This window comes from Protopterus annectens, chromosome 11.part0 (genome assembly GCF_019279795.1).
Source record: "Protopterus annectens isolate FY-2018-M chromosome 11.part0, PAN1.0, whole genome shotgun sequence".
Taxonomy (NCBI): Eukaryota; Metazoa; Chordata; order Ceratodontiformes; family Protopteridae; genus Protopterus; species Protopterus annectens.
This window is the reverse complement of record NC_056745.1, coordinates 1,082,179,871-1,082,206,122: the sequence shown is the minus strand read 5'-3', so window position 1 is coordinate 1,082,206,122 and position 26,252 is coordinate 1,082,179,871. Positions and strand designations below refer to the sequence as shown.

At 39.3% G+C, this 26,252-nt stretch overlaps 1 protein-coding gene across 3 annotated transcripts in view; it reads left to right on the top strand.

The window, feature by feature from the left end:
• Positions 1–26,252, top strand: part of LRRIQ1 (leucine rich repeats and IQ motif containing 1) — a 3,765,329-nt gene that overhangs the window by 2,240,533 nt on the left and 1,498,544 nt on the right. For all 3 annotated transcript variants that reach the window (XM_044088432.1, XM_044088431.1, XM_044088433.1), the window contains 2 exons: positions 2,612–2,701; positions 3,456–3,598. In XM_044088432.1, the coding sequence (XP_043944367.1) occupies positions 2,612–2,701; positions 3,456–3,598 (233 nt within the window). The remainder of the gene's footprint in view (positions 1–2,611; positions 2,702–3,455; positions 3,599–26,252) is intronic.

The following is a 26,252-nucleotide window of genomic DNA, read 5'->3' as shown; positions in this document are numbered from 1 at the left end:
GTGACTTGTCAAATTAAGTAGCCTGTGTATATTGTATTTACTTGTCTTTATGGTCTGGCTAGTGGGGGCTACACTGTATTTTCTCATTTAACTAGTTAAATGAATAAGTTAAACTGTGATGTCTGCTAGGAGTTTGTCTCACTCACTGTCTGCAGTCTTTTAGGGAGAGAGAGACATCTTGAGATATTCTGCCTTCCTTCCTAGCAAGCACTTTACTGAATTAGTTAATCCTGGTGCAAAAGAACTTTCCCTGTTGCTTCCACAACAGTGAGACTTTTTGTTGTGCCCTTTCTGTTTTCTTCCCCTGTGACAGTGTGTACATAAAACTCCATTACTGACTGAGGTGCATGTAATCGCACCACTTTGTTCTCACTTGTTTTGTCCATTAGTTTTGTGGTTTGATGTCTCCTCTTGCATAGAGATACTACTATTTGCTCTCACTGACACTCCAGACTTTGCTAACTCTGATATACTGATATCTGTTCTCCATGTCATATTTCCACCACTGCCATACAGGCATTGCCCTTTATCACTTCACAAAACTTGTTAATTGGACAACTAATAGGTAGCAGTAGTCTACCCTCTCCCATTGTGGGTGATCTACCCCTTATTAGCTTACTTACTAATTGCTTTAGTTAATGTGTGAAAGCGGCCTCAGTGAAGCTGGATTTGCCACAGTTGATATCATGACCCCCCCCCATGATACTTAGGACCCAAATGGTTTGGGGTGCACATCTAGGCTAGTAACAACCTATGAATTTTCATGCAAGAGATTAGTTAAATTAACTTTTCCCCAAGGTACAGAATGACAGTTATTTTATTTTAAAGTGTGCCTTTATTTTAGTGTGTGTCATAACAGAAAAAAATATCCCCTTTCACTAGGGGAAGGATGTGATTCCTGTCAGAAGACTAGGTTTTCCTTTTTGCTTAATGTGAAATTCATACATCTGATGGCTTCACAGCTGGCTTTGATGAGTCTGTCTTCATCCAGCTGTATCTGAGCTACTGCACTATCATTACCCTAGTGTTTGTCTTCATAAGTGCCTTAGATTTTGAGGGGAAGTTCTATGTTTCCTACATGTCTTAGTTTTGTTATTCTTTCCTTGTTTAAAAATTGTCAGCCTCTCAAGTAATCAACTCACCTTGGACTCATGGTGCCTTGCTGGAATCATATAGTCCTTTATGCAATTCTAGTACTGTATTATACTTGTACATCTAATCCTTGAAATCCAAACTCTGATGGCACTCCTTGTCACCATTCATTGAATTTAATTTTACTGAAAGAGAATCATTTTTTCACTCATGTCATTGACAGCACATGAGAGAAGATCACCATGTATATTGTTTATCCTGGACAGTTTTCTTACTTAGTAAACTGCCTGTCCACTACTCTAGTTGCATAGCTATCACCTGTGTCATTTGTTCTTGGGCAGAGCCACTTCTTGTTACATGCATTACTCTGCACACATAAATGTTAAGAATTTGCTAACACTGAGCTGTCTCTAGCAGGTAAATACATAGTTTAGAGTCATAGGTTCAAAAATATTTATGAATAGTTTAGGACCACGTACTTTTGTATGTCAGATGTGAAGTAGTTTGGTGAATAGTAGCAGGTAGTTCCTGCTGGCTAAAATTTATGAGGACTTCAGGTTGGCATATCATGTAAGTAGAAATGTTTTTTTTATTTGTGGAAAGTCTGTCATAGATTTGTGCTACAGTAGCCTTACACATGTTCAATAACTTTTTGTCTGTTTGCCAAACAGTGCAAGTAATTTTGTTTGTAAAGGCTGACCTATGATGCCATATTGCAAGGGCTTAATTTCCATTTTCTTTACATACAATACACACCTCTGTGTCAGGCAAACAATATCTGGCCACTAAAGTATATATGATACTTATATACTTAAGTATATGAAACTTAATTTTATTTCAGTTATTTACATAACAATTAAGGTTCACCCTAATGACAGTTATAAAAACAATTGTGAAAAACCTTGTATTCCTGGGAGGAGGAAACTCTTACAAGAACCATGACCCCCAAATAAATGGCCACCCCTATCCTAGCTAAACTATATTCCCAAATTCAGTTTACCAGTGTAAAAGGCATTAGCGCTAGCTTTGACCCCTGAGCTGGCTTTCCTGCAAAGTTTAGCAGTGCATTTGGAGACACTGACACTTTCTCCTTGACGTGATGTGAAGTATGTACTGTTATAAAATAGGACATACATTTCTTACTGCAAAGAAGCCTCTTGTGGAAACAAAATACACCAAATGTGATTGTTATCATTATTGTTATTGGCAGAAGTATATGGATGCTTAATTCCTTTCCAAAGATACATGCGTACATTAGTGCCAAAAATGTTTTTTATAATTATGAGACTGAACATAATGATAAAAAACATGCCTTCCTTACTGAAGCATGTAGCTTAAAATAATGTTGGTGAGTTTTGAAGAGCCAATGACTTTGATTATATTGTAACTGGTGAGCCTGATGAATGAAGTGCAAAAACTGAAGGTGATGTCTGAAGACATTTAATAAAAAAGAGACTGCCAGAGTTATCAAATAAACTGATTCTGTTTGGGTGTGCTTTGAATTTTCTTATTCATGCAGGATACTCTAGAGAAAGAATGGCTTATACTGGATTCTGAACACTTCCCTTCAAAAACACTGATGATGTCAAACCATCTACACTGGCCAAAGGTAACATGTCAAGGAAACTTCCTATTCCCCAAGCCTTACACAGTCCTTATGGGTATAGTGTACGTGTGATTAATGCTACCATTTATTGACTTGAAAAACACAATTACTTTTGAAAGTCTCTGACTTCCTGCATGCCCTCAAAAAGTAATTTTTCATGTAACATTTCTTTCATTTGCTTGATTTTTTTTACACTTATATTGTGAGTTCTTTCAGGGTGTAACTTAACAGTAGTAGAAAGAGATGATGTGTCACAGCTGTACTTGGCATCTTTTAAAGAAGTGCTGGTTGACTTGACACAAGAAACATGAAAGGGTTTTTAAACTGCAGCAGCAGAATGCTTTCTTAGCACCCAAAGGTCACTGCCCTGCATATTTCTAGGCTTTACGTTCTAGCTGCAAGGATCAGTACATTTTATGGTGCAATCTACTTATGTTATTTAAGTAATATGTTTGCATATATGTTTTCTAACATACGTTTGCATATATGTTTTCTAAACTGAAAGTGTAAAACATTCTGAAAAATGCAAACAAATAAGTATTTGGTGAACTAAAGATAGTATAGCTGCTAAGGTAAGCAATCTATAAAACATGAGACTTTTTTTCTGGGCTTGTGACTTATAATAAAGCACAGGGCAGTAGGGATTATGTATATATGTTTAATTCATTTTTAATGTAGAACAGTTCATGTAACATTTAAAAACAGTATACTTTGTTAGTATTGCCTTACACTGCTTATTTTTTTTTTCCACTATTAGCCGCCCAGTAATGCTCCTGTTATCAGCAGCAGTTCTGGTTTTCCCTGGCAACCTCCAGAAGCCTGGCATAAGGATGATAACATCAGTGCAGCAGTCAAACCTGGCAGCTCTTTGTCACTTACTGGAATGTGGCAATGCGCCAGGTATGTTTTTTATATTATCATTGTATGTGCTTATAACTAGAATTAGTAGTATACATAATGATTATCTTCATTTAACCAAGCTATTCTTGTACGGTAATAGTATTTCAGTTTCCTCCCACATCCAAAGATATGAGTTAGGTGGATTGGTAACTCTAAATTGCCCATAGGTATGCATGTGATGTGGAAGAAAGGCCTGGAAGTCTACTTACAAGAAATGTAGCTAGGGTGGTTGAAGGGGGAAACTGTCCTGTGTGCATGATGTTGGGGGACATGATCAGGAGATGGACGACTGAAAAGTAGTGCTGTACTGGCATTCAAAAATGAAAGTTGATAGAGTATTAGTGATCAGGGCTGACGTGGTTCAGCAACCCATGTATAGTATTTCAACTATAGCAAGACACTTGTTATATTTGTAACAAGTAATTTGCTACAGTTTAAAGTATAAGACCCTTTTTTCCCTCAAACACTTGAGGAACATAGACCCAATGTGAGGGGGCTAGTTTGCCAGATCTGGAGTGGACCTTTATTTATTTATTTATTTTGCTGTTCAACTCATGGGCCCCAGAATAGGGAATGACAATGGTTGGTAGATGAACCAGTTATGGCTCTGCTGTTTCCATTCCCTACTTATCTAGTAAACTCTGTGGATGGTGACAGCTGTTCATAAGGTGTCTGTAGGAACTGGATTTGACTCGATAGCAATGGATAGACTTGGGTCTTGATTTAAAAAAGATAAAACAGTGTAAGAAACTTCTCTGTGTGGAAGATTTTCAGTTCATGTATCTCTAGTTAATGACTGTATATTAATCAGCTCAGATAAAAGTAATAGAAGTAGCGACCTTAAACTCGTCTTAAGTAAAAAAATAAATAAAAATAAATAAAAAATATATAATTGTACAGAATTTCTAAATATTCAAATGTAATCCAAGCAAGGCAGGTAGTCTGTTTCCAGTTGAAAATTCTTTATTAAGTACACAGACAAGCGATCCAAGTAAAACAAAAATAGAGTAATAGTTTCCTCACAAGCTTTCTAAATATATATACTTTTTATCAGGCAAAGGAGTAGTTTATTGTGCTGTAAAACAAAGTGTTATTGGTACACATGTTAAATTCACATCCCTTTCCCTATCAGTCTGACATTCAAGCTGTTCCTGCCCTACTTAGTAGCTGTCATAATAATATAACCCTTATGTAGTTTAAATAAAATGTATAATGATGTGGTACCTCTTATTTAAGTAAATTATTAAGTCTGTGATTTTGGAGTTTTACGGTGTCGAGTTGCCAGCCCAGTGCCCAACCTTCCAAAGAAGGCACACACATGCACGCACTCATTCCTAGGGCCAATTTAGAGTATCCAATCCACCTATTTGGGGTGAAACCGGAGCACCCGGAGGGAAACCCATGCGACCACAGGGAGGACATACAGACTCCACACAGAAGGCACCCCAGCCGAGGATCGAACTAGAGAACCTCTTGCTGTGAGGCAACAACGCTAACCACTGCACCACCGTGGCCGCCCAATAAGTTTACAGTCTATAAATAATACAAAAAACAACTACAGTTTAAATACTTGCACCAAATTAGTCATAAAATCATGAGCGGACAGTTGATCCGCTGTGGCGTCCCTTAACTGGGAAAAAGCCAAAAGAAGAAGAAGATTAAGTCTGTGATTTTATCCAAGACAATATACTACATGGCTGGAAATATATCAACCTTAGTCCATTTGGCAATCAAAAAATATATATAAATATATACATATACACTTTGCATGTAAAAAATCAATTGTAAAAATCATATTCTATTTTCATAACCTGTTGTTAACAAAGGTCGCTTTCGTCCTTCTAGACTTCTTCAGGTCTGTGTACAAGAACCCTAAAAATTATCTATAAAAATATATATAATTGTATAATTAGTATTGTTATTATACATCATTTTGAATAAAGAGGAAAAAAGAGAACCAGAAAAAGAAAAAATAATAATAAAAAATGTATGATGATGGAAACAAAATATACACTTAAATTACAACTGATTTAAAATGGTATTTAAAACCAACTGGTAGAATAAATCAAAATAAAATAAAATTGGTCATGTAAACAATATACAGTGATTAACTAGAGATATATGGACTGAAAATATTCCACACAGAGAAGTTTCTTACACTGTTTTGTTTCTGGACTCACTACACTTGTTTAGTGGGTAGTTTTGAGACTTCGGGATACCACGGAGATTACTTGATTTAAAAAAGATAGCTACTCTGGGGTAGGGTTGCCACCCCTCCGTTTTTTTTTCCGGACTATCGGGAAATCAAACTGATTCTCCAGTAGACTGGAAAACACTTTACAAACTCCGGTATTCTGTTTCAAAAAGGAAACACTATCGGAGTTTGTAAATCGGCTGACTTACTGTGCTTTTTTACAGAAAAGCATAGTAAATCAGCCGAAAGCAGGCAGCAGGAATGGAAAAAGAGGGAGTTCCCCACCGAGTGATGTCATCATGACATCGCAAAATGGGTGGGATGGGTGGGGTTATTGGTGACGCGAGGGGTGTGGCTTTACTCTGGTTTTAGCCACAACGAAAGGTGGCAACCCTTCTCTGGGGTGATGTTCTGGAAACTTACAGGGTTTACAAAGAAAACTGTATTTGCCAGCGTTGACCAGCAGAAGAAAGAGAGAGAGAGAGAGAGAGAGAGAGAGAGCACTTCAGCAAGACTTATATATCAGTCTTTTTGTTTAATATAAGCATCAGTGGAACATGCATAGGAATCTCATCTCTTAATGAGAATGTGATACATAGTTCTTACTTATTGAGCTTTAACAGATTTGAACTCTGAAATGTCATGTAGTTGATTAAATATTTGTATGATACTGTGAAAGCCAACACAATAACACAAATGTGTGTGCTTGTATTTCTTTTATGTGCGTGTGTGTGTGTGTGTGTGTGTGTGTGTGTGTGTGTGTGTGTGTGTGTGTGTGTGTGTGTGTGTGTGTGTGTGTGTGTTTTTAACACTAGTTAAACCAAAGTATGGGTACTCATTTTGTGTATCCTTTTGTAAAGAAGAGGCAGGGCTACACACAAATCAAACTGTAGAGTTAGCTGAATGTACAGGGTTCTCTAATGGATATATCTAAAAGTAAACCACAGCTTCTGTTATATTTGTAAATTAAAACATTTGATGATGTATTATATAGAGCTGATTCTGAACTCTGAGTGAAATCACAAACAAATGTCCAATTTTTAATAAAAATTTATACTTCTTAGTGAAGAAGTAAAGCAAGAATTCTATAAAGTACAATGAGAAACATTTCAACTGCTAAGCAAGCATTAGCTTACTGCATATTTGAAATGTAAGGAAAACAAAGTGCATGCAGACAGTATATGAATATTCACAAATGGGACAGAACCCACTGCACTCATCAGATGGGGGTGCATATATGTGCATACTGTGAGGAGATAAGTAAAGACAGAGACTGAAAAATCAAAAATTCAATATATTTCTAAAGGACTGTAAACTTAGATTAGGGGTTTCAGGAGGCTTTTTTGTCTTTATTACATAGATTAGTCTTAAACCTTTTTTTTGGAGTTGCCAGCTCTAATTACATAGAAAGATTAAGCCCTGGTTACAGATCAGGCAAACTGAGTTTGAATACTGGCTTGGGCACCTGCTGGAGCTGGCATGGGGGAAACTGAAAAGTGAAGTGGCTTTGCCAGCTCACCTGTCTTCAGAAGAGGGCAAGGCACATATCTGAGCACTTGTTCCAAGGTAGATTCTCCAATGGAGGTCAGAGGTCATGGGGGAGCAGTGACTTCACAGGGGCAGGGCAGCTTCAAGGCTTTACATCACTTGTGGAAGTGGGTGACATGTTCTCACTGGCATGCTGTGAAGTGAATTGTTTTCAGAGTTTATTTTTTTTTAAATCTGTAATCAAATGCAGTTGCATGAATGATCACTGTTTGTTTTGAATATGGTAATTTTGGGTCTACTTCACCCTGTTGAAGGCCGACAATATCAAAGCTGATATTGTCGGCACCAAAATGTCGAAAGCAAAATTCATCGCTCGTGTAAAAGGAAATCTCCGTAAGGGGAGATTTATGTTTACTGCAATGTAGTGCGATCTCGGAGTTGGTATATTTAAGTAGCGGGGGGTGTGGGAGGTGCAGGGGAGCTTGCCCCCCTGCATAGAGCAATTTGTGTTGTGTTTGGGTGTTTTTTTTTTTTTTTGTGTGTGTTCGATGTTCGGGGGTTTCAACATTTTCATGTCAATTAGTACGCTGTCGACAGTTTGAGTTTTTCGACAGCGTAATATAAACGCGTAATTTTTTGAGATTTACTTTTTTGCTTTGTTCCCGTGTCTGATTTCTTTTATACCTTTCCCACTATCAAGTTTCTGTAGAATGTACTGTTCTATGCATCCTTGCAGTTTGTTGATGTTCCTTGAAATTATTTGAAACATTTTCATCTCTTTTATTCACAAATGGCCAGCCAGTTTACTTTTGCACAGCTGCAGTAATGGGAAGAAGTGGGCACAGCAAGCACACCAGATTCGTTATGTTTCAGGCCAGACCACAACATTGCTGGTTTTTGGTTTAATGTGGAGATCTAATGTCTATTTTCTTCCGTTTCAACATATGGGTTGTTTGATCCGACTGGATTTGACCTCGGCACCGTTTTTGAAGCTTCCACAGTTCCAGGGCTCAGACTCTTCACCTATCCATTATTCCCTGAACTCCATCCTAGCACCTTAGATCTCATTTGCTACCTGAAGACTTCAAATGTGTTGCAAGGGATTTCATACCATATCCTTTATAGCAGTTATTTCTTCTAGTCTCTTCCTCCTACCAAGATAATTTTTTTCTCAATTTTAATGTGATTAGCACAAAAGATTTTTCTGTGTGTGTGTTATTAGGTAGCAGTTTAGGTAGATAGTTTCACTACATAGTTTCAAGTAGTTTATGCAAGCGCTGGTAGTGGTACAGTGATAATATGTATATTAGTAGTTTTTTTCTTGTCTTTTTGTATTTCATAAGGTTAAGTATAGATATGTTCATATACTTAGATATATTGTTGTGTGTGGGACAAGTTGTGCCTTAAGGTAATTGCTGACTCTCAAGCCTTTTAAGAAGTGTACTGAGTGCGAGCATAAGCTTCTCTCTCAAGACCCTCACATTTTGTGTGTTTACTGTTTGGGCACAACCCATTTACATTCAGACTGTCAATCTTGTGCCTCTTTCAGCTCCAAGGCATTTCAAGATAGGCATGAAAACTTGATTGTAAAAGGTCTTCTTCCCTCACAGGATAGGCCAAAGTCTAGGGAGAAGTCACAAGAAAAAGAGAAAGACAAAGAAAAAGAGAAAAAAAAAGACAAGGGCAAACAGAAGAAAAAAAAAAGACAAATTTGTTTCTTCAGCCAAAAAGTGTTCTCTGAATATGACAGTGCTGGCTGGACTCAATTCAAAAGTGGCCCAGAGGTCAGAGCCAACAGCTTCTCGGAACAGCCCATCTTCTCTTAGGCCCTGGAACCATCGGAACCAGTGAGCCTGAGATTGCATTCACCAGTTCGTCAAGAAAGCAGATATTCCAGGCCTTTGTCTCTGTCTTCTTCTGCTCTGTCATCTCAAAGCTTAACAGAATATAACGTTGACAGGATGATTAAAAATTATCTGAGAACGCAAATCCAGCTTTGGTTTCTTTCAGTACTATCCCCAGGGAATGTTCTGACTAATGGATATTCTACCCCTCCACTCATCTTGCCTGTTCCATTTCATCCTTCGTTTCCAGCAGTGTTGGATCTGGCTAACTCTGAAGCACCCATGTCAGTGCCGAGAGTACAATCTACTTTGACACTGGCAGCTTCTCTCTCTCTCTCTCTCTTTGGATCTGGAAGGGACTTGGAGTCATAGAGTTGATGCCAGATTCCAGGGGGATGGATCAATCCCAAGATTTTTGAACCATCTCTTCCTCTTGGGGCTTTGGGTCTAGACAGGTCAGGTCCAAGATCAGCCTCTGGGTCGTGGATCATTGGTGTTGAGGGTTCTCTTTTATCTTCTGATCCAAGAAGGCCATTGGTATTAACAGTGGCTTTGGCCTTTGAGGTTTTTAAAAGGGTTTTGAGCATGCCCAAGGAGAAGGCATTTTCATTTAGGTCAGTTACACCCAAACCCCGACTAGATCTTGCTGCTGCTTCTTATCCTCTTACCAGACAGGAACAGTCAGGACCTCAGGCTTCTGAAACCACATGCTATGTTATCTCCCAGTCTGATACTGAACCGTCTGACCTCCTAACAGAACTGGTGCGAAAGCATATATTCTCCTCTCTGGAGTCTTTCACAAAGGATACAGACTTGGATAAAGGTGAGGGGTACTCCAAGTCCCTCTCAAAGACTCCACTTTTGGTTAAATCCTTGAGCTTACAGAGAGGGGGATGGTCCACTAAAGATTCCTCACTAGATGAATCTGTATTTTTGGAAAACTTTGGTTCTGGTTCAACATGGCCCTGGATGATACCATCCATTGATTTGCTTATTGAACAAGTGGTGCAGTGGGCTTGGAATGACTCTGATGTGGTGAAGCTAATACCCAAGAAGCCAGATAGGATTTTAGCAGCTCCAAAGGACAGGAAAAATTGGAGCAAAGGTCCACTAGTGGATGCTATCGTCATAGCAGCGGCCACTAAAAAGTAATTATCTGAGGATAATTACTCATCCATCCCCCTATCAGGGAGTCTAGGACATTGGACGGGCTTGGGAAATGGATTTGCTCATCAGTGGCCTTTGCCCTTAGGTCACTGAATTACTTGTCTCATGTGATCAGATTCTAGAGAGTCTTGACTAAGGAACTCTCCAAGTCTCTCTCTGGCAGATTGTGTGCACGTGTTCAGAAGAAAGTAGACTGCCAGCTGTCTACTCTGCAGTCAGCCTCTAACATAGCCATGTGACTGCTTTCTAATTCAGCTCATGGCATGGCTAGAGTGGCAGGTACAGATTTCACATTGTGAACCCTCAAAACCAATGATCCACATTATGTCTGGATGCATTGTTATGATTTTGTTGAAGACTTGAAGACATCCTTCATCAATGCCCCATATGATGACTCCACACTTTTTGGACATAAAGTTAAAGACACATTGACCAGGAGCCAGCAGGATGGTAAGACTTTATCTGCAGTGGGCATACATTTTTCCACTCCAAATTTCCCTTTGTAGGAATCAGAGGGCTGGGAAAAAGATGTGGTTTCATAAGTTACAGAGATTTTATCATGACTCTCTTGGTGTTAAACCTACACGTGGAAGAAGTTAAGGAAATTTCAGTGGACGCCACCCAAGAGCAGAGGCAGACCCCATAAGCGGAGCTTCCATGGTCCTTTTACTGAGAAGCCCTGTCAGCATCCCTGAAAGGTTGCCTGACTGCTGCACTCCAGATGCAGTCTGGGGGTGCTTATCATTGCACTCTCAAGCCTGGCAAAACATAACAAAAGATTTGTGGATAATGAAGAAAATTTCCAGAGGCTGTTCCATTTTCCCTTTCTTCTATAAAAAAGAAGTTTGTTCCTGATGTTCCACCCAATTAAAGGGAACCAGCAACAGCGGAAATTCTCAAGCTGCTGGAAAAAAAGAGTCATCCAACCAGTCCCCTGATACCAGTTAGAATCTGGAGTCTACTCAAGGTTCATTTTAGTTCCAAAGAAAATGGGGGACCGCAGACCAATTTTGGATCTCAGTCAGCCAAATTAGTTTGTAAAACAGACAAAGTTCCAAATGGTCACAGTTAAGGCCATATTACCTCTACTGAGGAAAGACAATTGCATGTGCTCAATAGATCTTCAGGATGCTTTCTATCATGTAAAGACAGAGAAGCCTTCATGGGGATTCCTCCATTTCTGGCTGGTAGCCATTCAGTACCAGTTCACTCTGCCATTCAGTATCACTACAGCCACCACAGTGTTCACCAAGATAATGGCAGTGATGGCAGCACACTTATGCATATTAAGGATCCAAGTCTTCCCCTACCTTGATGAGTGCCTCCTAAATGCTGCCTCTGAGCACCTCATTCCCCATCACTTGTAACTTTTGCTCCAGTTGTTACTGGACCTAGGTATAACAGTAAACTTCTCCAAGTGTCAGCTATTGCCAACCCAACAGATAGAATTCATTGGATGTCACCTCGATGCAGCTTTACAAATTGTCAGCCTTCCTCACCACAGGGTTACATCTTTATGTTCATAGGAAATTGGCAGAAGTGGGATTTGAACCACGCATGTTCTAAACCATGACAATACCACTATGCTACAGCAACTTGATGTCTAACGGCCATGCATGTTATTCATCATTCCTCTCCTCCAGCATGTTTGATCCTGCATCTACTAGGCCTAATGGCATCCACAATTCAAATGATTCCACTGGTCCTCTACGATATGAGAGTGCTTCAATGGACTCTTGCAATGCAGTGGTCCCAAAACTTTCACCCATTATATGCAAACGTTTTGGGATTCTACTCACAAAGGTTTGCAGGCAACACATTACCTGGTGGGGTCTATATTGGATGCTCGAACTTTCAAAAGTTCGAGTGTCATATGGTCGACACCATATGATCGAACTTTTGAAAATTCAGTCATTTTAATGGAGAGCTCTGTACAGTGCAGAATGGGAATATTTCCCTTTTATGCACTGTAGCGTGATCTCGGAGTTGATATATTTAATGAGTGGGGGTGCGGGGGGTGCAGAGGGCTTGCCCCCCTGCTTAAAACATTCAGGTAGGTTATTTGTGTAGTTTATTATTTTTCTTGGATGTTCAAACTTTTAAAAGTTCGATCATATCATGTCGACCATATGACACTCGAACTTTTAAAAGTTCGATCATCCAATATAGACCCTACCTGATGGATAACTTTCCCTTCAGTAAGTGAAGGATGACCTTTTTACACAGATCTCCTGGTAGTGGTAGTAACCACAGATATCTTTCTTCTAGGGTAATGGGGTGTATTTTGAAGGTAGGATGATCCAAGGCACATAGTCAACCTTAAAGGTGATTCTTCACATCAATGTTTTGGAGATGAGGGTGGTCCTCCTTGAGTTGCAGGCATTCCAGGATGTCCTCCCCAGGTTTGAGATTTCCATATAAACAGACAATGTGGCAGTCATATGGTACATCATGAAACAAGGTGGAACCCATTTTTACACCTTGTGTTGAGAAGCCATGAGAGTTTGGCAGTGGGCGATGTCTTCACTCCTCTTTCTGATAGCAATGCACATTCTGGGGTCTTTCACTGGTTCTGACAGTCAAATTGAGTAGGACTGTGATAATGCCTCATGAGTGGTCCCTCAATCTTACAAGTAGCAACTTTATTTTTTCTTTTCTGGGGTCAACCTTGCTGTGACTTATTCACCTCCTACCTTAACAACAAGTACATCAGTTACTTTGCCCTGATCCCACCACAAGGTCAGTCAACAAGAGATGCTCTGGTCCACAGTTGGCTGCTTTCCCCCCCATTGCCACTCTTGAACAAATTCATTCAGAAAGCCAGATAGAGCAAGTCCAGAGTAACCTCATTTCCCCTTTCTGGCCCCATCAAACATGGTTCCCTTCAATTCATCCTCCTTGGATGCTGCATCAGTATGCAGAGCTTCTGGTTACCCACCTGGATTGCCACTTCTGGACTAGACTACCATGAAGCTAACTGCTTGGTTTCTCCAGTTCTGACCATAGCCAGAGAAGCAAGGCTTTCCATTTTGGTTGTTGAGATTATAACAGCTTCTCAGAAACCTGCTACAAAAAGATATATAACAGCAAATGGAAAAGAGTTTCTGTTTGGGCCACGTCCAAGGGTTTGAATCCCTTTTTCTGCTTCCATTCCATCCATCTTGTAATTCTTGTATGAACTCTTTCATAAAGGCTGTAGTTTTTCCAACATCAAACTTCAAATGGCAGCAATTTCCAATTTTTATATTGGTCACAATGACACTTGAAGATCTCAAGAGCCTACTTGAGAGGGGCATCCCCCATGGGATATTACTTTCCTGCTCCAAGCTCTGATACAACCCCCCTTTGAACCTGCAGCCACAGTGGCAAGTACCTAACCTGGAAAACAATTTTCGTTATGGCAGTCACGTCAGCCAGATAGATTTCAAAATTACAGACACTTTCATGTAAACCTCCCTACTTGATGTGTCATAAGGACAGGGTTTGTCTCAGATTTAATACATCTTTCTTTCCAAAGGTGGCATCTGAGTCAAACTTGAATCAGTCTATACATTTACTAAGCTTTTTCCCAGATTTTCAAACAGAGGGGAATGAACCTTGCACATGCTAGATGTTCATCGTCTACTCAGGTTCTATCTGTATTGGACAAAACATTTCAGGAAATCTAATCAACTATTTATTTCTTTCTCAAAACCAAAACTTGGTAGAGCTATTGCCAAAGTTATACTCTCATGATGGTTGTCAGACTGCATTTCCTTTGTCTATATTAAGAAGGGCTTGCTGTTACAATCTAAACCAAAAGCTTATTCAACAATGGACAATAGCTACCTCAACAGCCTTTTCTGAGAGACTTCCCATCAAGAATATTTGTGCAGCAGCCATGTGGTTCACAGTCCACACCTATGTGCCTCATTATAAACTGGATTTACAATCCAGATCTTACCCTTCTTTTGATTCCAGCATCCTCAGGAATGTTTTTCCTTGATACCACCCAGAAAAACAGCTTGAGAATCTGTCCAATATGTTGTAATGGATAAAAATAGACAAAACTGGATTCTAAAGTTATGTACTTAGCATAAAGACAGATCCATGTTGTCTTATTTTCATCCAGTTCAACCATCCTTCCTCCCTCCGCCCTATATCAGATTAATACATATGGCTTTGAGATGACCAGATGGTCGCTACTTTATACAATGTCTGTGAACAGTTTCCCTATCTCATTCTCTGCTATTGGTTTCTATATTCTGGTATAGGAGCTTAACTGAGTCTGATTGTACTGTAAGAAACAAACTTGATCTGAGGTGCTAGGATGGATTTCAGGGAATTATGAGTAGGGGAGGAGTCAAAGTCCTGAAACTGTTGAAGCTTCAAAATCAGTGCCAAGGTCAGATTCAACAACCTATATGTTGAACCGGACGAAAATCCGATAACGTGGATCTATTGTTATGGTAAGTACATAACTTTTGTTTATATGAAACTATAAGGGTGCCTATTGAAAGATCCTGCAGGATGCTGTTGAAAGCATGACGTATTCAGAGATGAAGAAATAAGACTGGTCTAAATAATCTTCCTCTTCTGGCACCAGTAACATTTTTTTCCTGGGGAAACTTTCCTGAGGTAGATGTGCTGCTAGTCAATGAGATTCATCTCTCTTATTTAAATATTATCAATCCTGTTCTTCTTCTTCATCTCCTATGATAGTACACATAAGCCACCATGATGTTTGCCAACCTTCCCTCATCCTTGCTTTTGGGAAAAAGACAAAGAACAAGGATAACTCTGGGCATAAATAGATGATATAACTATGTAATCTAAGGAATTATGTATGAGAAGATAGGAGAGCTGCAAGCAAGTGATGCAAGACAGGAGGAACAAGGGTAGCTCTGAGCATGTCTGGATAGTATTACTTTAATTCAAGGAAGTATGCATAGGAAGATTGGGGAGTTGCAGGCAGTAATGCAAGGGGGGGGGTGGACATTGCAGGCATCACAAAAACATTGGTCGCTGGGGATGGAACATGGAGCTACATGGGTGTAAGTTGTTTAGGATAAAGAAAAGGAGGGATGAAGGTGAGATTGCAGACTCCATGAAAGACAACATATATGAGCTTATACAGGAGGAAGAACCCATGAGGGGGCAAAAGAGTGGGCAGGGTCAGAACATAACTTTTTTTTGTTGTAGTAGTTAATGTATGAGAAGAGAGTATGCCAGTGGAGCAATACAGTGTATTGCCCTCATATCCATCAAGGGAGGAGGTGAAAGACTGTAGGGCACACCTCTTAGCTGTCCCTCATTTTTGCCTCATATTTATGTTCTGTTCCTAATAAAATTTTCAGTTTTCTAGTAAATCACTGAGGATTGCAATCATTCAGTAATGCCAGACATTAGAATGTCCTACTTATTATTCATAAAATGGATGTTGATGCAAAACTTGTATAACTTTTTTTCAGTGAATTACAATATTAATTAAAAATTGACCCTGATTTTTGGGGTCATGTCCCCCCATTATTTTGGCTTTTTCCAGAATTCACAAACCAAGAAGTTGAGAGATATGCTGCAGGGCAGAATAATGGAGTGAGGTAAAAAGATGAAGGTGTTATTCATGAGTGATCTCAGTCTGCTTGGAGAAATTCTGAATGTCAAGTAAGAAATGAATCAGTAGTTGATTGATGTCTTGGATTATGATGGGGTTTTCAGCCAACTGTTGAAGGCTATTCCATAAAATGTAATATTCTGAATGTGGTCCTAACCAAGGAATAGAGGAACATTAATGTCCATGTGAGGGCACCTTAAACACTGTTTCTAATAGGTAGACAGGATAAGAAAACAAAGACAGTGCCAATTTTGTGGAATTTTCAGGAGTTGATTTCGTTGAGCTAGAAGAGAGGCTCAAAGATGAGTTAAGGCTCTAGCAGTAAACATACTATGGGAATGCATCATGGCTTAAGTATCCAAGGCTTTGGACAAAGGTTTGAATAAAGGGCAAAAAAATGAAGATGCCATTGTGGCGTCATGTTTAGCAATTAGGACAAAAGTAAGGGCATTTAAGAGTTGGGAAGGAGGGGGTAGAGAGTGGGTGGATGTGGAGCACATACCATTTTGACAATGACTGACAACTTTCAGTGACAATTTTTTTTTGCTGTTTCAGTTACTGAGGTCTTAAACAACAGGGTCCATTAAGTCTTTATATCTCCATTCTCCCATGGTACATGGGAGAAGCACCTTCAAAAGTGTGAGCTGAATTCATCTTGCACAAGGGCATCTGCTAGGTATACTAGGACATTGTGTGTTTACATTTGGGCTTTATGGGTCGGTGCAGCTATTGCTCAAGTAGTTTGACACATCGTATCACCATTAGGTTATCGGTTGACAGCTCAATACCCCTCTTCAGCTGAGTGTCCAGACCAGCAAGCCTCTAGTCTGATGGTGAGAATACATAGTCAGTCATGGACCTTTGGCCCAAAGTGTTCTGATCTAGTAACAATTGCATTTACGAGCAGACTTGTGCTCAAATGTAATGTTCATTGTTGACAGTACGTGGGATACACTAAATTCACTATAAAAATTCTCTACTCAATTTCATATCAGGTTGCAGTGTCAGTGGTGCAGCAGGTAGCGCACTCACATTTGGTGCAGAAGGCTGTGATTTTATGCCCACATTAGGTAGATTTATTGCTGACACTGCAGAGCAGTGCAGCATAAGGGGGATGCTGCACTCTTGAATATGCTGTTCTTTGGATGAGATGTTAAACTCAGGCCCCATCTGCTTAGTTGGTGGTAACTCAGGTGGATGTTAAAGATCCCATGGCACCTACTGAAATGAACAGGGGTCCTGTATTTATATACAAAAAGAGCCATATTTACAGCGTATTTACCTATTTACAAATATTTACAAATGTACGAATATATAGATATGCAAATATATTTATACATATCCATAATTTACTTTACAGTCATACTAAATTTTCATCAGTTAGACCCCCCCCACTTCCTTTCCCATAACCACCATCTGATTTTACGTAATATTATTGCTAAAATCCATTTACCATTAAACATGACTTCATTTATTCTTCATTCCATATAACAAAATGATCTTTTATCTATTCTTTTAACATTTTCTTTACTTCTGTTCTTATAATAGTCATATTTAATCATTTCCATGTTTATTTTATCCACTTTTTATTTATTTATTTAGTTTTATTTTACAGTTGTTTACTGGGAAAGTCCAACTGGACACAGGTCCTTTTTCAGCAGAGGTCCAGGAACAAAAGTTCCAGAAAAAACTACAAATATGAAATACAAGTAGAAATACAAATTCAAATTAGAAATACATAAATACAAATGCAGAATAGAAATACATAAACATGTAAGAAGGAAGCAGTAAATTTTACATCAACATGTATGGGAGAAGCAACTTTGAAGTTACACATTTGATAGAGATTAACAAATCTGTAGTAAGTAAATTACTTTGCTAGTAAATTAGGAATACATAAATGAATGCGTTCTCTAGTTAGAAGCATTCACATGAGGATTCAAAAAGCCTACACCATCCACAGTAAAGTATAGTTTAGTGGTATAGAAGGTTGTTTACCTATAGATGTTTTAATATCAGTGAGCTAGTTTGCTTTACATTTCTTTCAAGGATAAATAACTAGTAGAGGGACTAAGGAAGGTCTTTCCAGGAGTGTTGCAGGAACATAACCAGGTGTCCTCTAAGTGTGACTTAAGGAGCTTTTTAAATTGTATAATAGAGATGTTTGAGGTTATTAGGGTTGGTAGCTTATTCCATATTTTAGGAATGTAGTTAGAGAAGCGAGAATTCCCAGCCTGATTGTTGGCTTTAGTAGTATGTAAAAGGTGTAGGTTGCTGGAGCAAAGACGAGAACTTGAGTATGGGTGTATAATATTTTGGACAGCAGGAGTTTTATCAGGTTGGTGGAGAGTTTTATGTGCAAGGGTTAGTTGGTTAAAGTGTAGAAGCTGAGAAAATTCGAGCCAATTTAGTTGTTTAAGAAATCCACAGTGATGCGACCTATAGGAGGCACCAGTTGCAAACTTTGCTGTTTTATTATAGCAGGTTTCTAGTTTGATTGTCTGTTTTGCAGAGGTTGGTTAGTAGCGGAGAGGCATAGAGGTGGATTGATAGGAGGTGTGCATGGGCTATGGTACCTTTTGTGCTTTTTGTTAAAAATTGTTTCTATATAGGAGACCTAGTTTCTTGTGGACCTTCTTGATGGTTTGGCCAATGTGCATTTCAGATTTCAGGTTATTGTCAATTTGTACCCCAAGCAGTTTAGTGTGCGTAATTGGGGTGATCACAGTCTTAATTACAGACAAGATAGTAAATGACTGTTAAGATGAGGGGGATCTAGTTGGGCTAAAGAGAAGGAGTTTAGTTTTATTCGGATCCAGAATGAGCTGGGAGTTAGTGAGCCATGTTTCGACAGATAGGAAAGAATCTTGGGTTATGGAATGGAGGTCTTGTAGTGTGGGGGTTGCACATATTAGTGTAGAGCAGTGGCGGCTGGTGACTTCAAATCACAGGGGGGCTGCAGGAGACGCTGAATGGGTGGGGTCAAAGGGAAGGGGTGTGGTCAACCATAAAGGGGAGGAGCTATGCACAAAACCACAAAAAACTAACTTTAATTAAATACGCTGCCCTGGGTGGCAAACCATCATTATGAAAGTCCAATCAAGACAAAAATAAGTGTAGAAGAATAACAATATTTCAATGCATTGGCTGCATGACAGCTTACTTAATATCTAGATGGAAACAAAAGGTTGTGAGGCATGAAAAAATAAATTACTTTTTAAATACATTACTGGAATGCCAGTCAAAATCAAGTATAAGAAAAAACAGAAGCACTCAACTCAAACCACTTCTTCTTGCACTGCAGTTCTAATTATAATATATTCAGCTTTATTAAAGTACCAAGCAACATGCTGAAAGTAGAAATCTATGTGATGCCCCCACTTGTAAAAATGTTTCTTATCCAAAAAAGACCTGCTGCCTGACAACTTGTTTCATGGGAAAACATGATAAAAGTAAAAAATGAAAAGCAAACAAGAAACAAGCTCAAGATACATTGCTTAAAGGATTACTGTACAGGTTATGGACCACACATGATTGGCATTCTGCTTAGTTTACGGGTAAAGTCTGTAGAGATGACTGGAAGTCTCCAACAAGTGTAATGAGCTTTTTAAAATAATGGGATCCTGTCCTTTAATACCCAAGGCTTATACATTATCTAGTCAAGTATTCTCTGCATGGCAACAACAGAAAGGCTTTCAATGTTGGCAATTCTTTAACAGTATGCTTATTAAAGCTTACTTGCATCTTACGATGTCAGACAAGCTTACCTTATGGTCATTAAAGCATTGCTACTTAAACACAGAGCAACAGGCACTTTGAGTAATAAGCATAAATCAACAGTACAAAAATATGACAGAAACCAGACCATTCTACAAAATCAAGGACAGATGAAAAGCCACTGTAGTACTTATGCAGTGTGTCCTCCCCATCCAAGGTAGATACAACTACTCCTTGCCTTGCTTGGACACATCCAGAGTCACTACATGGGGAGTGGGGTGCAACAAGCATGTCACAATTTGAAATCTCTCTGGCTGACTGTGATGGCCCTGACACATTTGTCATACCTCTCAACCTCAAGAGCAAGAAATCTGGACAAAGCCATACACAGAAGTGGGACAAAGGCACAACAATAAGGACAATTTTTAAATATTGCTCTAATAAACTTAAAAAGATAATAGAATAGGTCTTGCATTAGTATGAATTTTCTGAAGGGTATAAAATCTGAAACTCAAATGTCTGTCATTTTCTAACTTCAGTCTTTAGTGATTTGTCACTAATTTGCCAAAAAAACACAATTTTATGAAAAATGGACCAAAAATGTGATGCAAAAATATAAAATAGACACACAATACAGCTTCTACCTGTCAAAGAAGGGACACTTTAATATTAGTACTGCTACCTTGAGCAGCTGACAAAATAAAAGAATCTACATGCATTTCAAGTAATCTATAACTTTGATTATTACAGTTATTTCTTAATTGTAAACCCTCCATGTTTTCTTCCAAAATTGCTATTTTGCGGAGGGATTATTAGGGGAAGAGCAACATTTTGAGCCAAAAATTGGGGACAGTTGAGAGGTTGGCTATGCCTAATTCTATAAAGCAATTTATTTGCATGTACCTCTCAACCTGTTAATGCAGTAAATCTGAACAAGGCCAGATATATTGGGGGCACATATAAACAGTACTAAAAATTGCTCTTGTATAAATTGAGACAGTTGATAGAACGGCTCTTACTTTAACATGCATTTTTATGAAGGTTATGAAGTCTGAAACTTATTATTTAGTGACTTCTGGCAAATCATTTAGGAATTAAAACTACAAATTTTATGAACAACAAACCAAAAATAAGAAGCAAAAATCTATTCATTCTTTGAAAATCTGGACAGTTGGGAGGTATAGTTCAGCTGGGCCTGTCTGAGTTTGCTGCCCCCTGACAAAATAATGGTTGAACTGGAGCCTCTGCAGCCATTCCAATTAACCATTACTTGGCTATTTCACTCCATTTACCATAAACACTAATGTGCATACTGCTTTACTTCAATGATTGGACTTCATTTGAAAGTTTTATTTTGTATTTTACAGCACAAACATTAAGTCATCTGTTAAACAAAGCAATGCAGTCTCACAATGAAAACTTAGCATTAAAACTTCTCTGCCCTTTAAACTCACATTCATTGAAACAGCATTGAAACCCACATTCAAAGAAAATACATTTTGCCAGTGGCAGATAAAGATTAATTTTGGGCTGTTTTCGAATCATAGGCCCCTTGCATATGAAACATACATGTGCTCTTTGATACACCTTCCTCATTGTACTAAAATTATATTCCTTGTACAATACAGTACACTTGTTAGAGGGTGTTTCAAATTTGTTTTGAACATTTTTCCAGTAAGCAATGAAACAAAACATATGCATCCATAATGGCAAAACTGCCCAGTTGAGAACATTTATCATAAAAAGTCTACTCAGACTTCCACAGTCCACCATTATTAGTAAATATACACAATTCTACAGTCCACCATTATTAGTAAATATGCACAATTCCACAGTCCACCATTATTAGTAAATATGCACAATTCTACAGTCCACCATTATCAGTAAATATGCACAATTCTACAGTGCACCTTTATCAGTAAATATGCACAATTCTACAGTCCATATTCAGTGAATTCAGTTCTTGCCATAGCTGTCAACCTTAGCACAAAAACCTGGACGAAGCCAATAATGGGGGAATACAGTCCCAAAAATAGGGACAAATTTAAAATATTCATCTTATAAACTTAGAAAATTGCTAGAAAAAAAGGTTGTGCTACTATGTATTCTGAAGAACATGAAGTTTGAAATTCAAATGCCGGTCAATTTTACTGCGGACAGAACAAAAACAATTTTCAGCAGAGACGCAGGGATTAATACTGCAGACACGTCTTTGTAAAATGGCAGGGCACCAGAGCAAATCCACACAAACACAGGGAGGAGATGCAGACTCCACACAGAAGCCACCCCAACCAAGAATCAAACCAGAAAACCTATAGCTGTGAGGCAACAATACTACCACTGCACCATCAAATCTGCAAGGAATTAAACATTCAGAAACCTGAAGTCTGAAATTCAAATGCCGGTCAATTTTACTGCGGACAGAACAAAAACAATTTTCAGCAGAGACGCAGGGATTAATACTGCAGACACGTCTTTGTAAAATGGCAGGGCACCAGAGCAAATCCACACAAACACAGGGAGGAGATGCAGACTCCACACAGAAGCCACCCCAACCAAGAATCAAACCAGAAAACCTATAGCTGTGAGGCAACAATACTACCACTGCACCATCAAATCTGCAAGGAATTAAACATTCAGAAACCTGAAGTCTGAAATTCAAATGCCGGTCAATTTTACTGCGGACAGAACAAAAACAATTTTCAGCAGAGACGCAGGGATTAATACTGCAGACACGTTTTTGTAAAATGGCAGGGCACCAGAGCAAATCCACACAAACACAGGGAGGAGATGCAGACTCCACACAGAAGCCACCCCAACCAAGAATCAAACCAGAAAACCTATAGCTGTGAGGCAACAATACTACCACTGCACCATCAAATCTGCAAGGAATTAAACATTCAGAAACCTGAAGTCTGAAATTCAAATGCCGGTCAATTTTACTGCGGACAGAACAAAAACAATTTTGAGTAGAGACGCAGGGATTAATACTGCAGACAGAACAAAACAATTTTCAGCAGAGGGATTAATACTGCAGACACGTCTTTGTAAAATGGCAGGGCACCAGAGCAAATCCACACAAACACAGGGAGGAGATGCAGACTCCACACAGAAGCCACCCCAACCAAGAATCAAACCAGAAAACCTATAGCTGTGAGGCAACAATACTACCACTGCACCATCAAATCTGCAAGGAATTAAACATTCAGAAACCTGAAGTCTGAAATTCAAATGCCGGTCAATTTTACTGCGGACAGAACAAAAACAATTTTCAGCAGAGGCACAGGGATTAATACTGCAGACACGTCTTTGTAAAATGGCAGGGCACCAGAGCAAATCCACACAAACACAGGGAGGAGATGCAGACTCCACACAGAAGCCACCCCAACCAAGAATCAAACCAGAAAACCTATAGCTGTGAGGCAACAGTACTACCACTGCACCATCAAATCTGCAAGGAATTAAACATTCAGAAACCTGAAGTCTGAAATTCAAATGCCGGTCAATTTTACTGCGGACAGAACAAAAACAATTTTCAGCAGAGACGCAGGGATTAATACTGCAGACACGTTTTTGTAAAATGGCAGGGCACCAGAGCAAATCCACACAAACACAGGGAGGAGATGCAGACTCCACACAGAAGCCACCCCAACCAAGAATCAAACCAGAAAACCTATAGCTGTGAGGCAACAATACTACCACTGCACCATCAAATCTGCAAGGATTTAAACATTCAGAAACCTGAAGTCTGACATTCAAATGCCGGTCAATTTTACTGCGGACACGTCTTTGTAAAATGGCAGGGCACCAGAGCAAATCCACACAAACACAGGGAGGAGATGCAGACTCCACATAGAAGCCACCCCAACCAAGAATCAAACCAGAAAACCTATAGCTGTGAGGCAACAATACTACCACTGCACCATCAAATCTGCAAGGAATTAAACATTCAGAAACCTGAAGTCTAAAATTCAAATGCCTGTCAATTTGTTAATCAGGACAGTCTGACTTGGAACAATTTTCAGCAGAGGCCCAGGAAGAAATAATGCAGACATGTCTTTGTAACATGGGAGGACACAAAAGCAAACCCACACAAACACAGGGAGAAGATACGGACCCCACAAAGAAGGAACCCCAGCCAAGAATCAAACCTGAGAACCTGCAGCTGTGAGGCAACAATGCTACTACTACACCATCAAATATCAAGCATTGCAACATTTACAAACCACAGATATTATGAGGAACAGCTCAGATCAAATATGAGGCAAAAATCTGCAATTTTTTTACCAATGGTGGTGGGTAGGGAACTCAAGTCTTTAACACCTGCATACAGGGTACAGGGTTCAAGCCTGAGGTATTCCCTACCACACCACCATGAGCACCTGGGGCATTTTCACACACACACACACACACACACACACCACCACCACATAAAGTACAATGCACCATACACTTACCTGTCTGTTCTCCATACCATATCCTGCCCGCGCAATACTCACAAAGACCCGCGAGATCCCAGTAAAGCTCCCTCCCGAGACTCTGTTCTGGCTGTTGCTGCTGCAGTCCGGATGCGATGTATCCTCCCAGCGTGTCTGTGCACTTTAAAAGTGCACAGACGTCTCCTTGCGTCCCTCTATGGGTCCTGCCGGACTGCCTTGAGCATGCGCATAGACCCACGGTAGTTGGGACTACTGCGCATGCGCGAAGTCCGCGAAAATTTAAAAAAATAATTTTTTTTTGTTTTCTTTTTTTTTTGTTTTCTTTTTTAATTTGAGGGGGCTGCAGTCCGGCAGCCCGATGCCACGAGCCACCCCTGGTGTAGAGTCATCCTAGTGTTGAACTATAGTGGCATGAGGTATGGAGGTACTGAGCTGGTTGGTGAATATAGAGAAAAGTAGAGGTCCAAAGATGGAGCCTTGTGGAACCCCTAGGAAAATTGCAGACAGAGGAGAGAGTGGTATTGTCATTGGACAACTTGCTTTCATCCAGTTAGGAACCATGTAATACGAGAATTACTAAGGTTTAAGGTGGAGAGAGTGTTGATAAGTTTATTGTGATCTACCATATCAAAGGCTTTGGAAAGGTCCAAGAAATGCTAGATACAAATTGCCAATTATTTCTGTGCTGCTTAACAACATTAGTAATAGACATTAGTGCGGTAGTGGTGCTATGAAATGAACGAAAGCCATGTTGGGTGTGTGATAGTAGTTTGTGTGTGAGAAGGTGGTTCATTAGTTGGGTATGTACTACTCTTTCTAGTATTTTGGGTAAGGGAGATAAGATGGCAATAGGGTGGTAATTTGTGAATTCTGTGGAATTACCTCCTTTATGTAGTGGCAGTATGTGGGAGGTTTTCCAAATACTAGGTACATGGTTCTCAGATATTGACCTGTTGATGAGAATGGCTACTGGTTATGGAGTAGCTTCAGGGCTAATTTTTAGAAAGTCAGTTGGGAAATTATCTGAAGCTACTGTGATTGGTTTCAGTTTTTGAAGTAGTTTTTTATGCAGTTAACAGATACTGGGTGTATGCTAAAGTGTGTGCTGTTATTCTGGGAAGTGGTGCTGAGCTGAGAGAGGAGACAGGTAGGGTTGCTGATGTTGTCTTGAGAGTTTGCCAGGACTTGAATAGTTTCTGTGAAGTATTTGTTGAATTGGGTTGCTATATTGTCAGAATTCTTAATTGTTGTTGGATTAGGGATAGTTGATTTACCTGGATGAAGTATGTTATTAATTGCAGCCCAGAATTTTTGAGGCTGTTTTGTAAGTTTATTATGAATATTATAGTAGTAGTTAATTTTGTCTGATCTAACTTGTATTTATTTGCTTTGTTACATAGCTCTAGCTATGTCTGTCTTGCTAGTTGGGTTTTATTTTTTTGAAGTTGCTCCCATGCCTTGTCTCTAGCCTTTAGTAGGGATCTACATTCTTTAGATAGCCAGGGTATATAATTGGATTTAATTCTAATAGTTCTGTGTGGTGCATGGTAGTTTAGTATGTCTAGGAAGGTAGTGTTGAAGGTGCTTACTGCATCTTCTTGTGTTAGCTGTTTTAGTGAATCCCAGTTGCAACTATTTAGTGCAGAAAAGAAACTGTTTGGATTGAAGTTTTTTTTGTTTCTGATTAGGTGAAATGTAGTTTGGATGGATTAGGGAGTGCGTATACAACGAAAAAAGGTTGGTGATGGTCACTTAGGCTCTCAGGGAGACAGCCTGTTTGAGATGCTAGGGAGGGGTTGCTAACCAAAATCCAGTCAAGGATTGACTGTTGTTTAGAAAATTTGTCAGTCCTTGTAGGGGATGTGATTAGTTGGCTGAACCCGTGGAGATTTATGTAGCTTGCTGGATTTTGTGAGGAGCAGTTAAGCCAATCAATATCGAAGTTGCCTAACAGGATTGTTTCTCATGGTAGGGACGTGGAGATCCAGTGAAGTAAATTTTCCAAGGCTGGGGATATTTCTGCCTGGTGGAATATATCCTCCTATTATGTTAATGTGCTTTTTGGGGTTAATTTTTAGCTTGGGAATAAAAGTTCAGAATTAAAGTCAGGGGTAGATATATTCAAGTTGTCAAGTATTAGGTGATTTTTGAAGAGGATTGCTACTCCCCCACCCTTTCTTGTTAATCTGTCCTTACACAGAATATTATATCC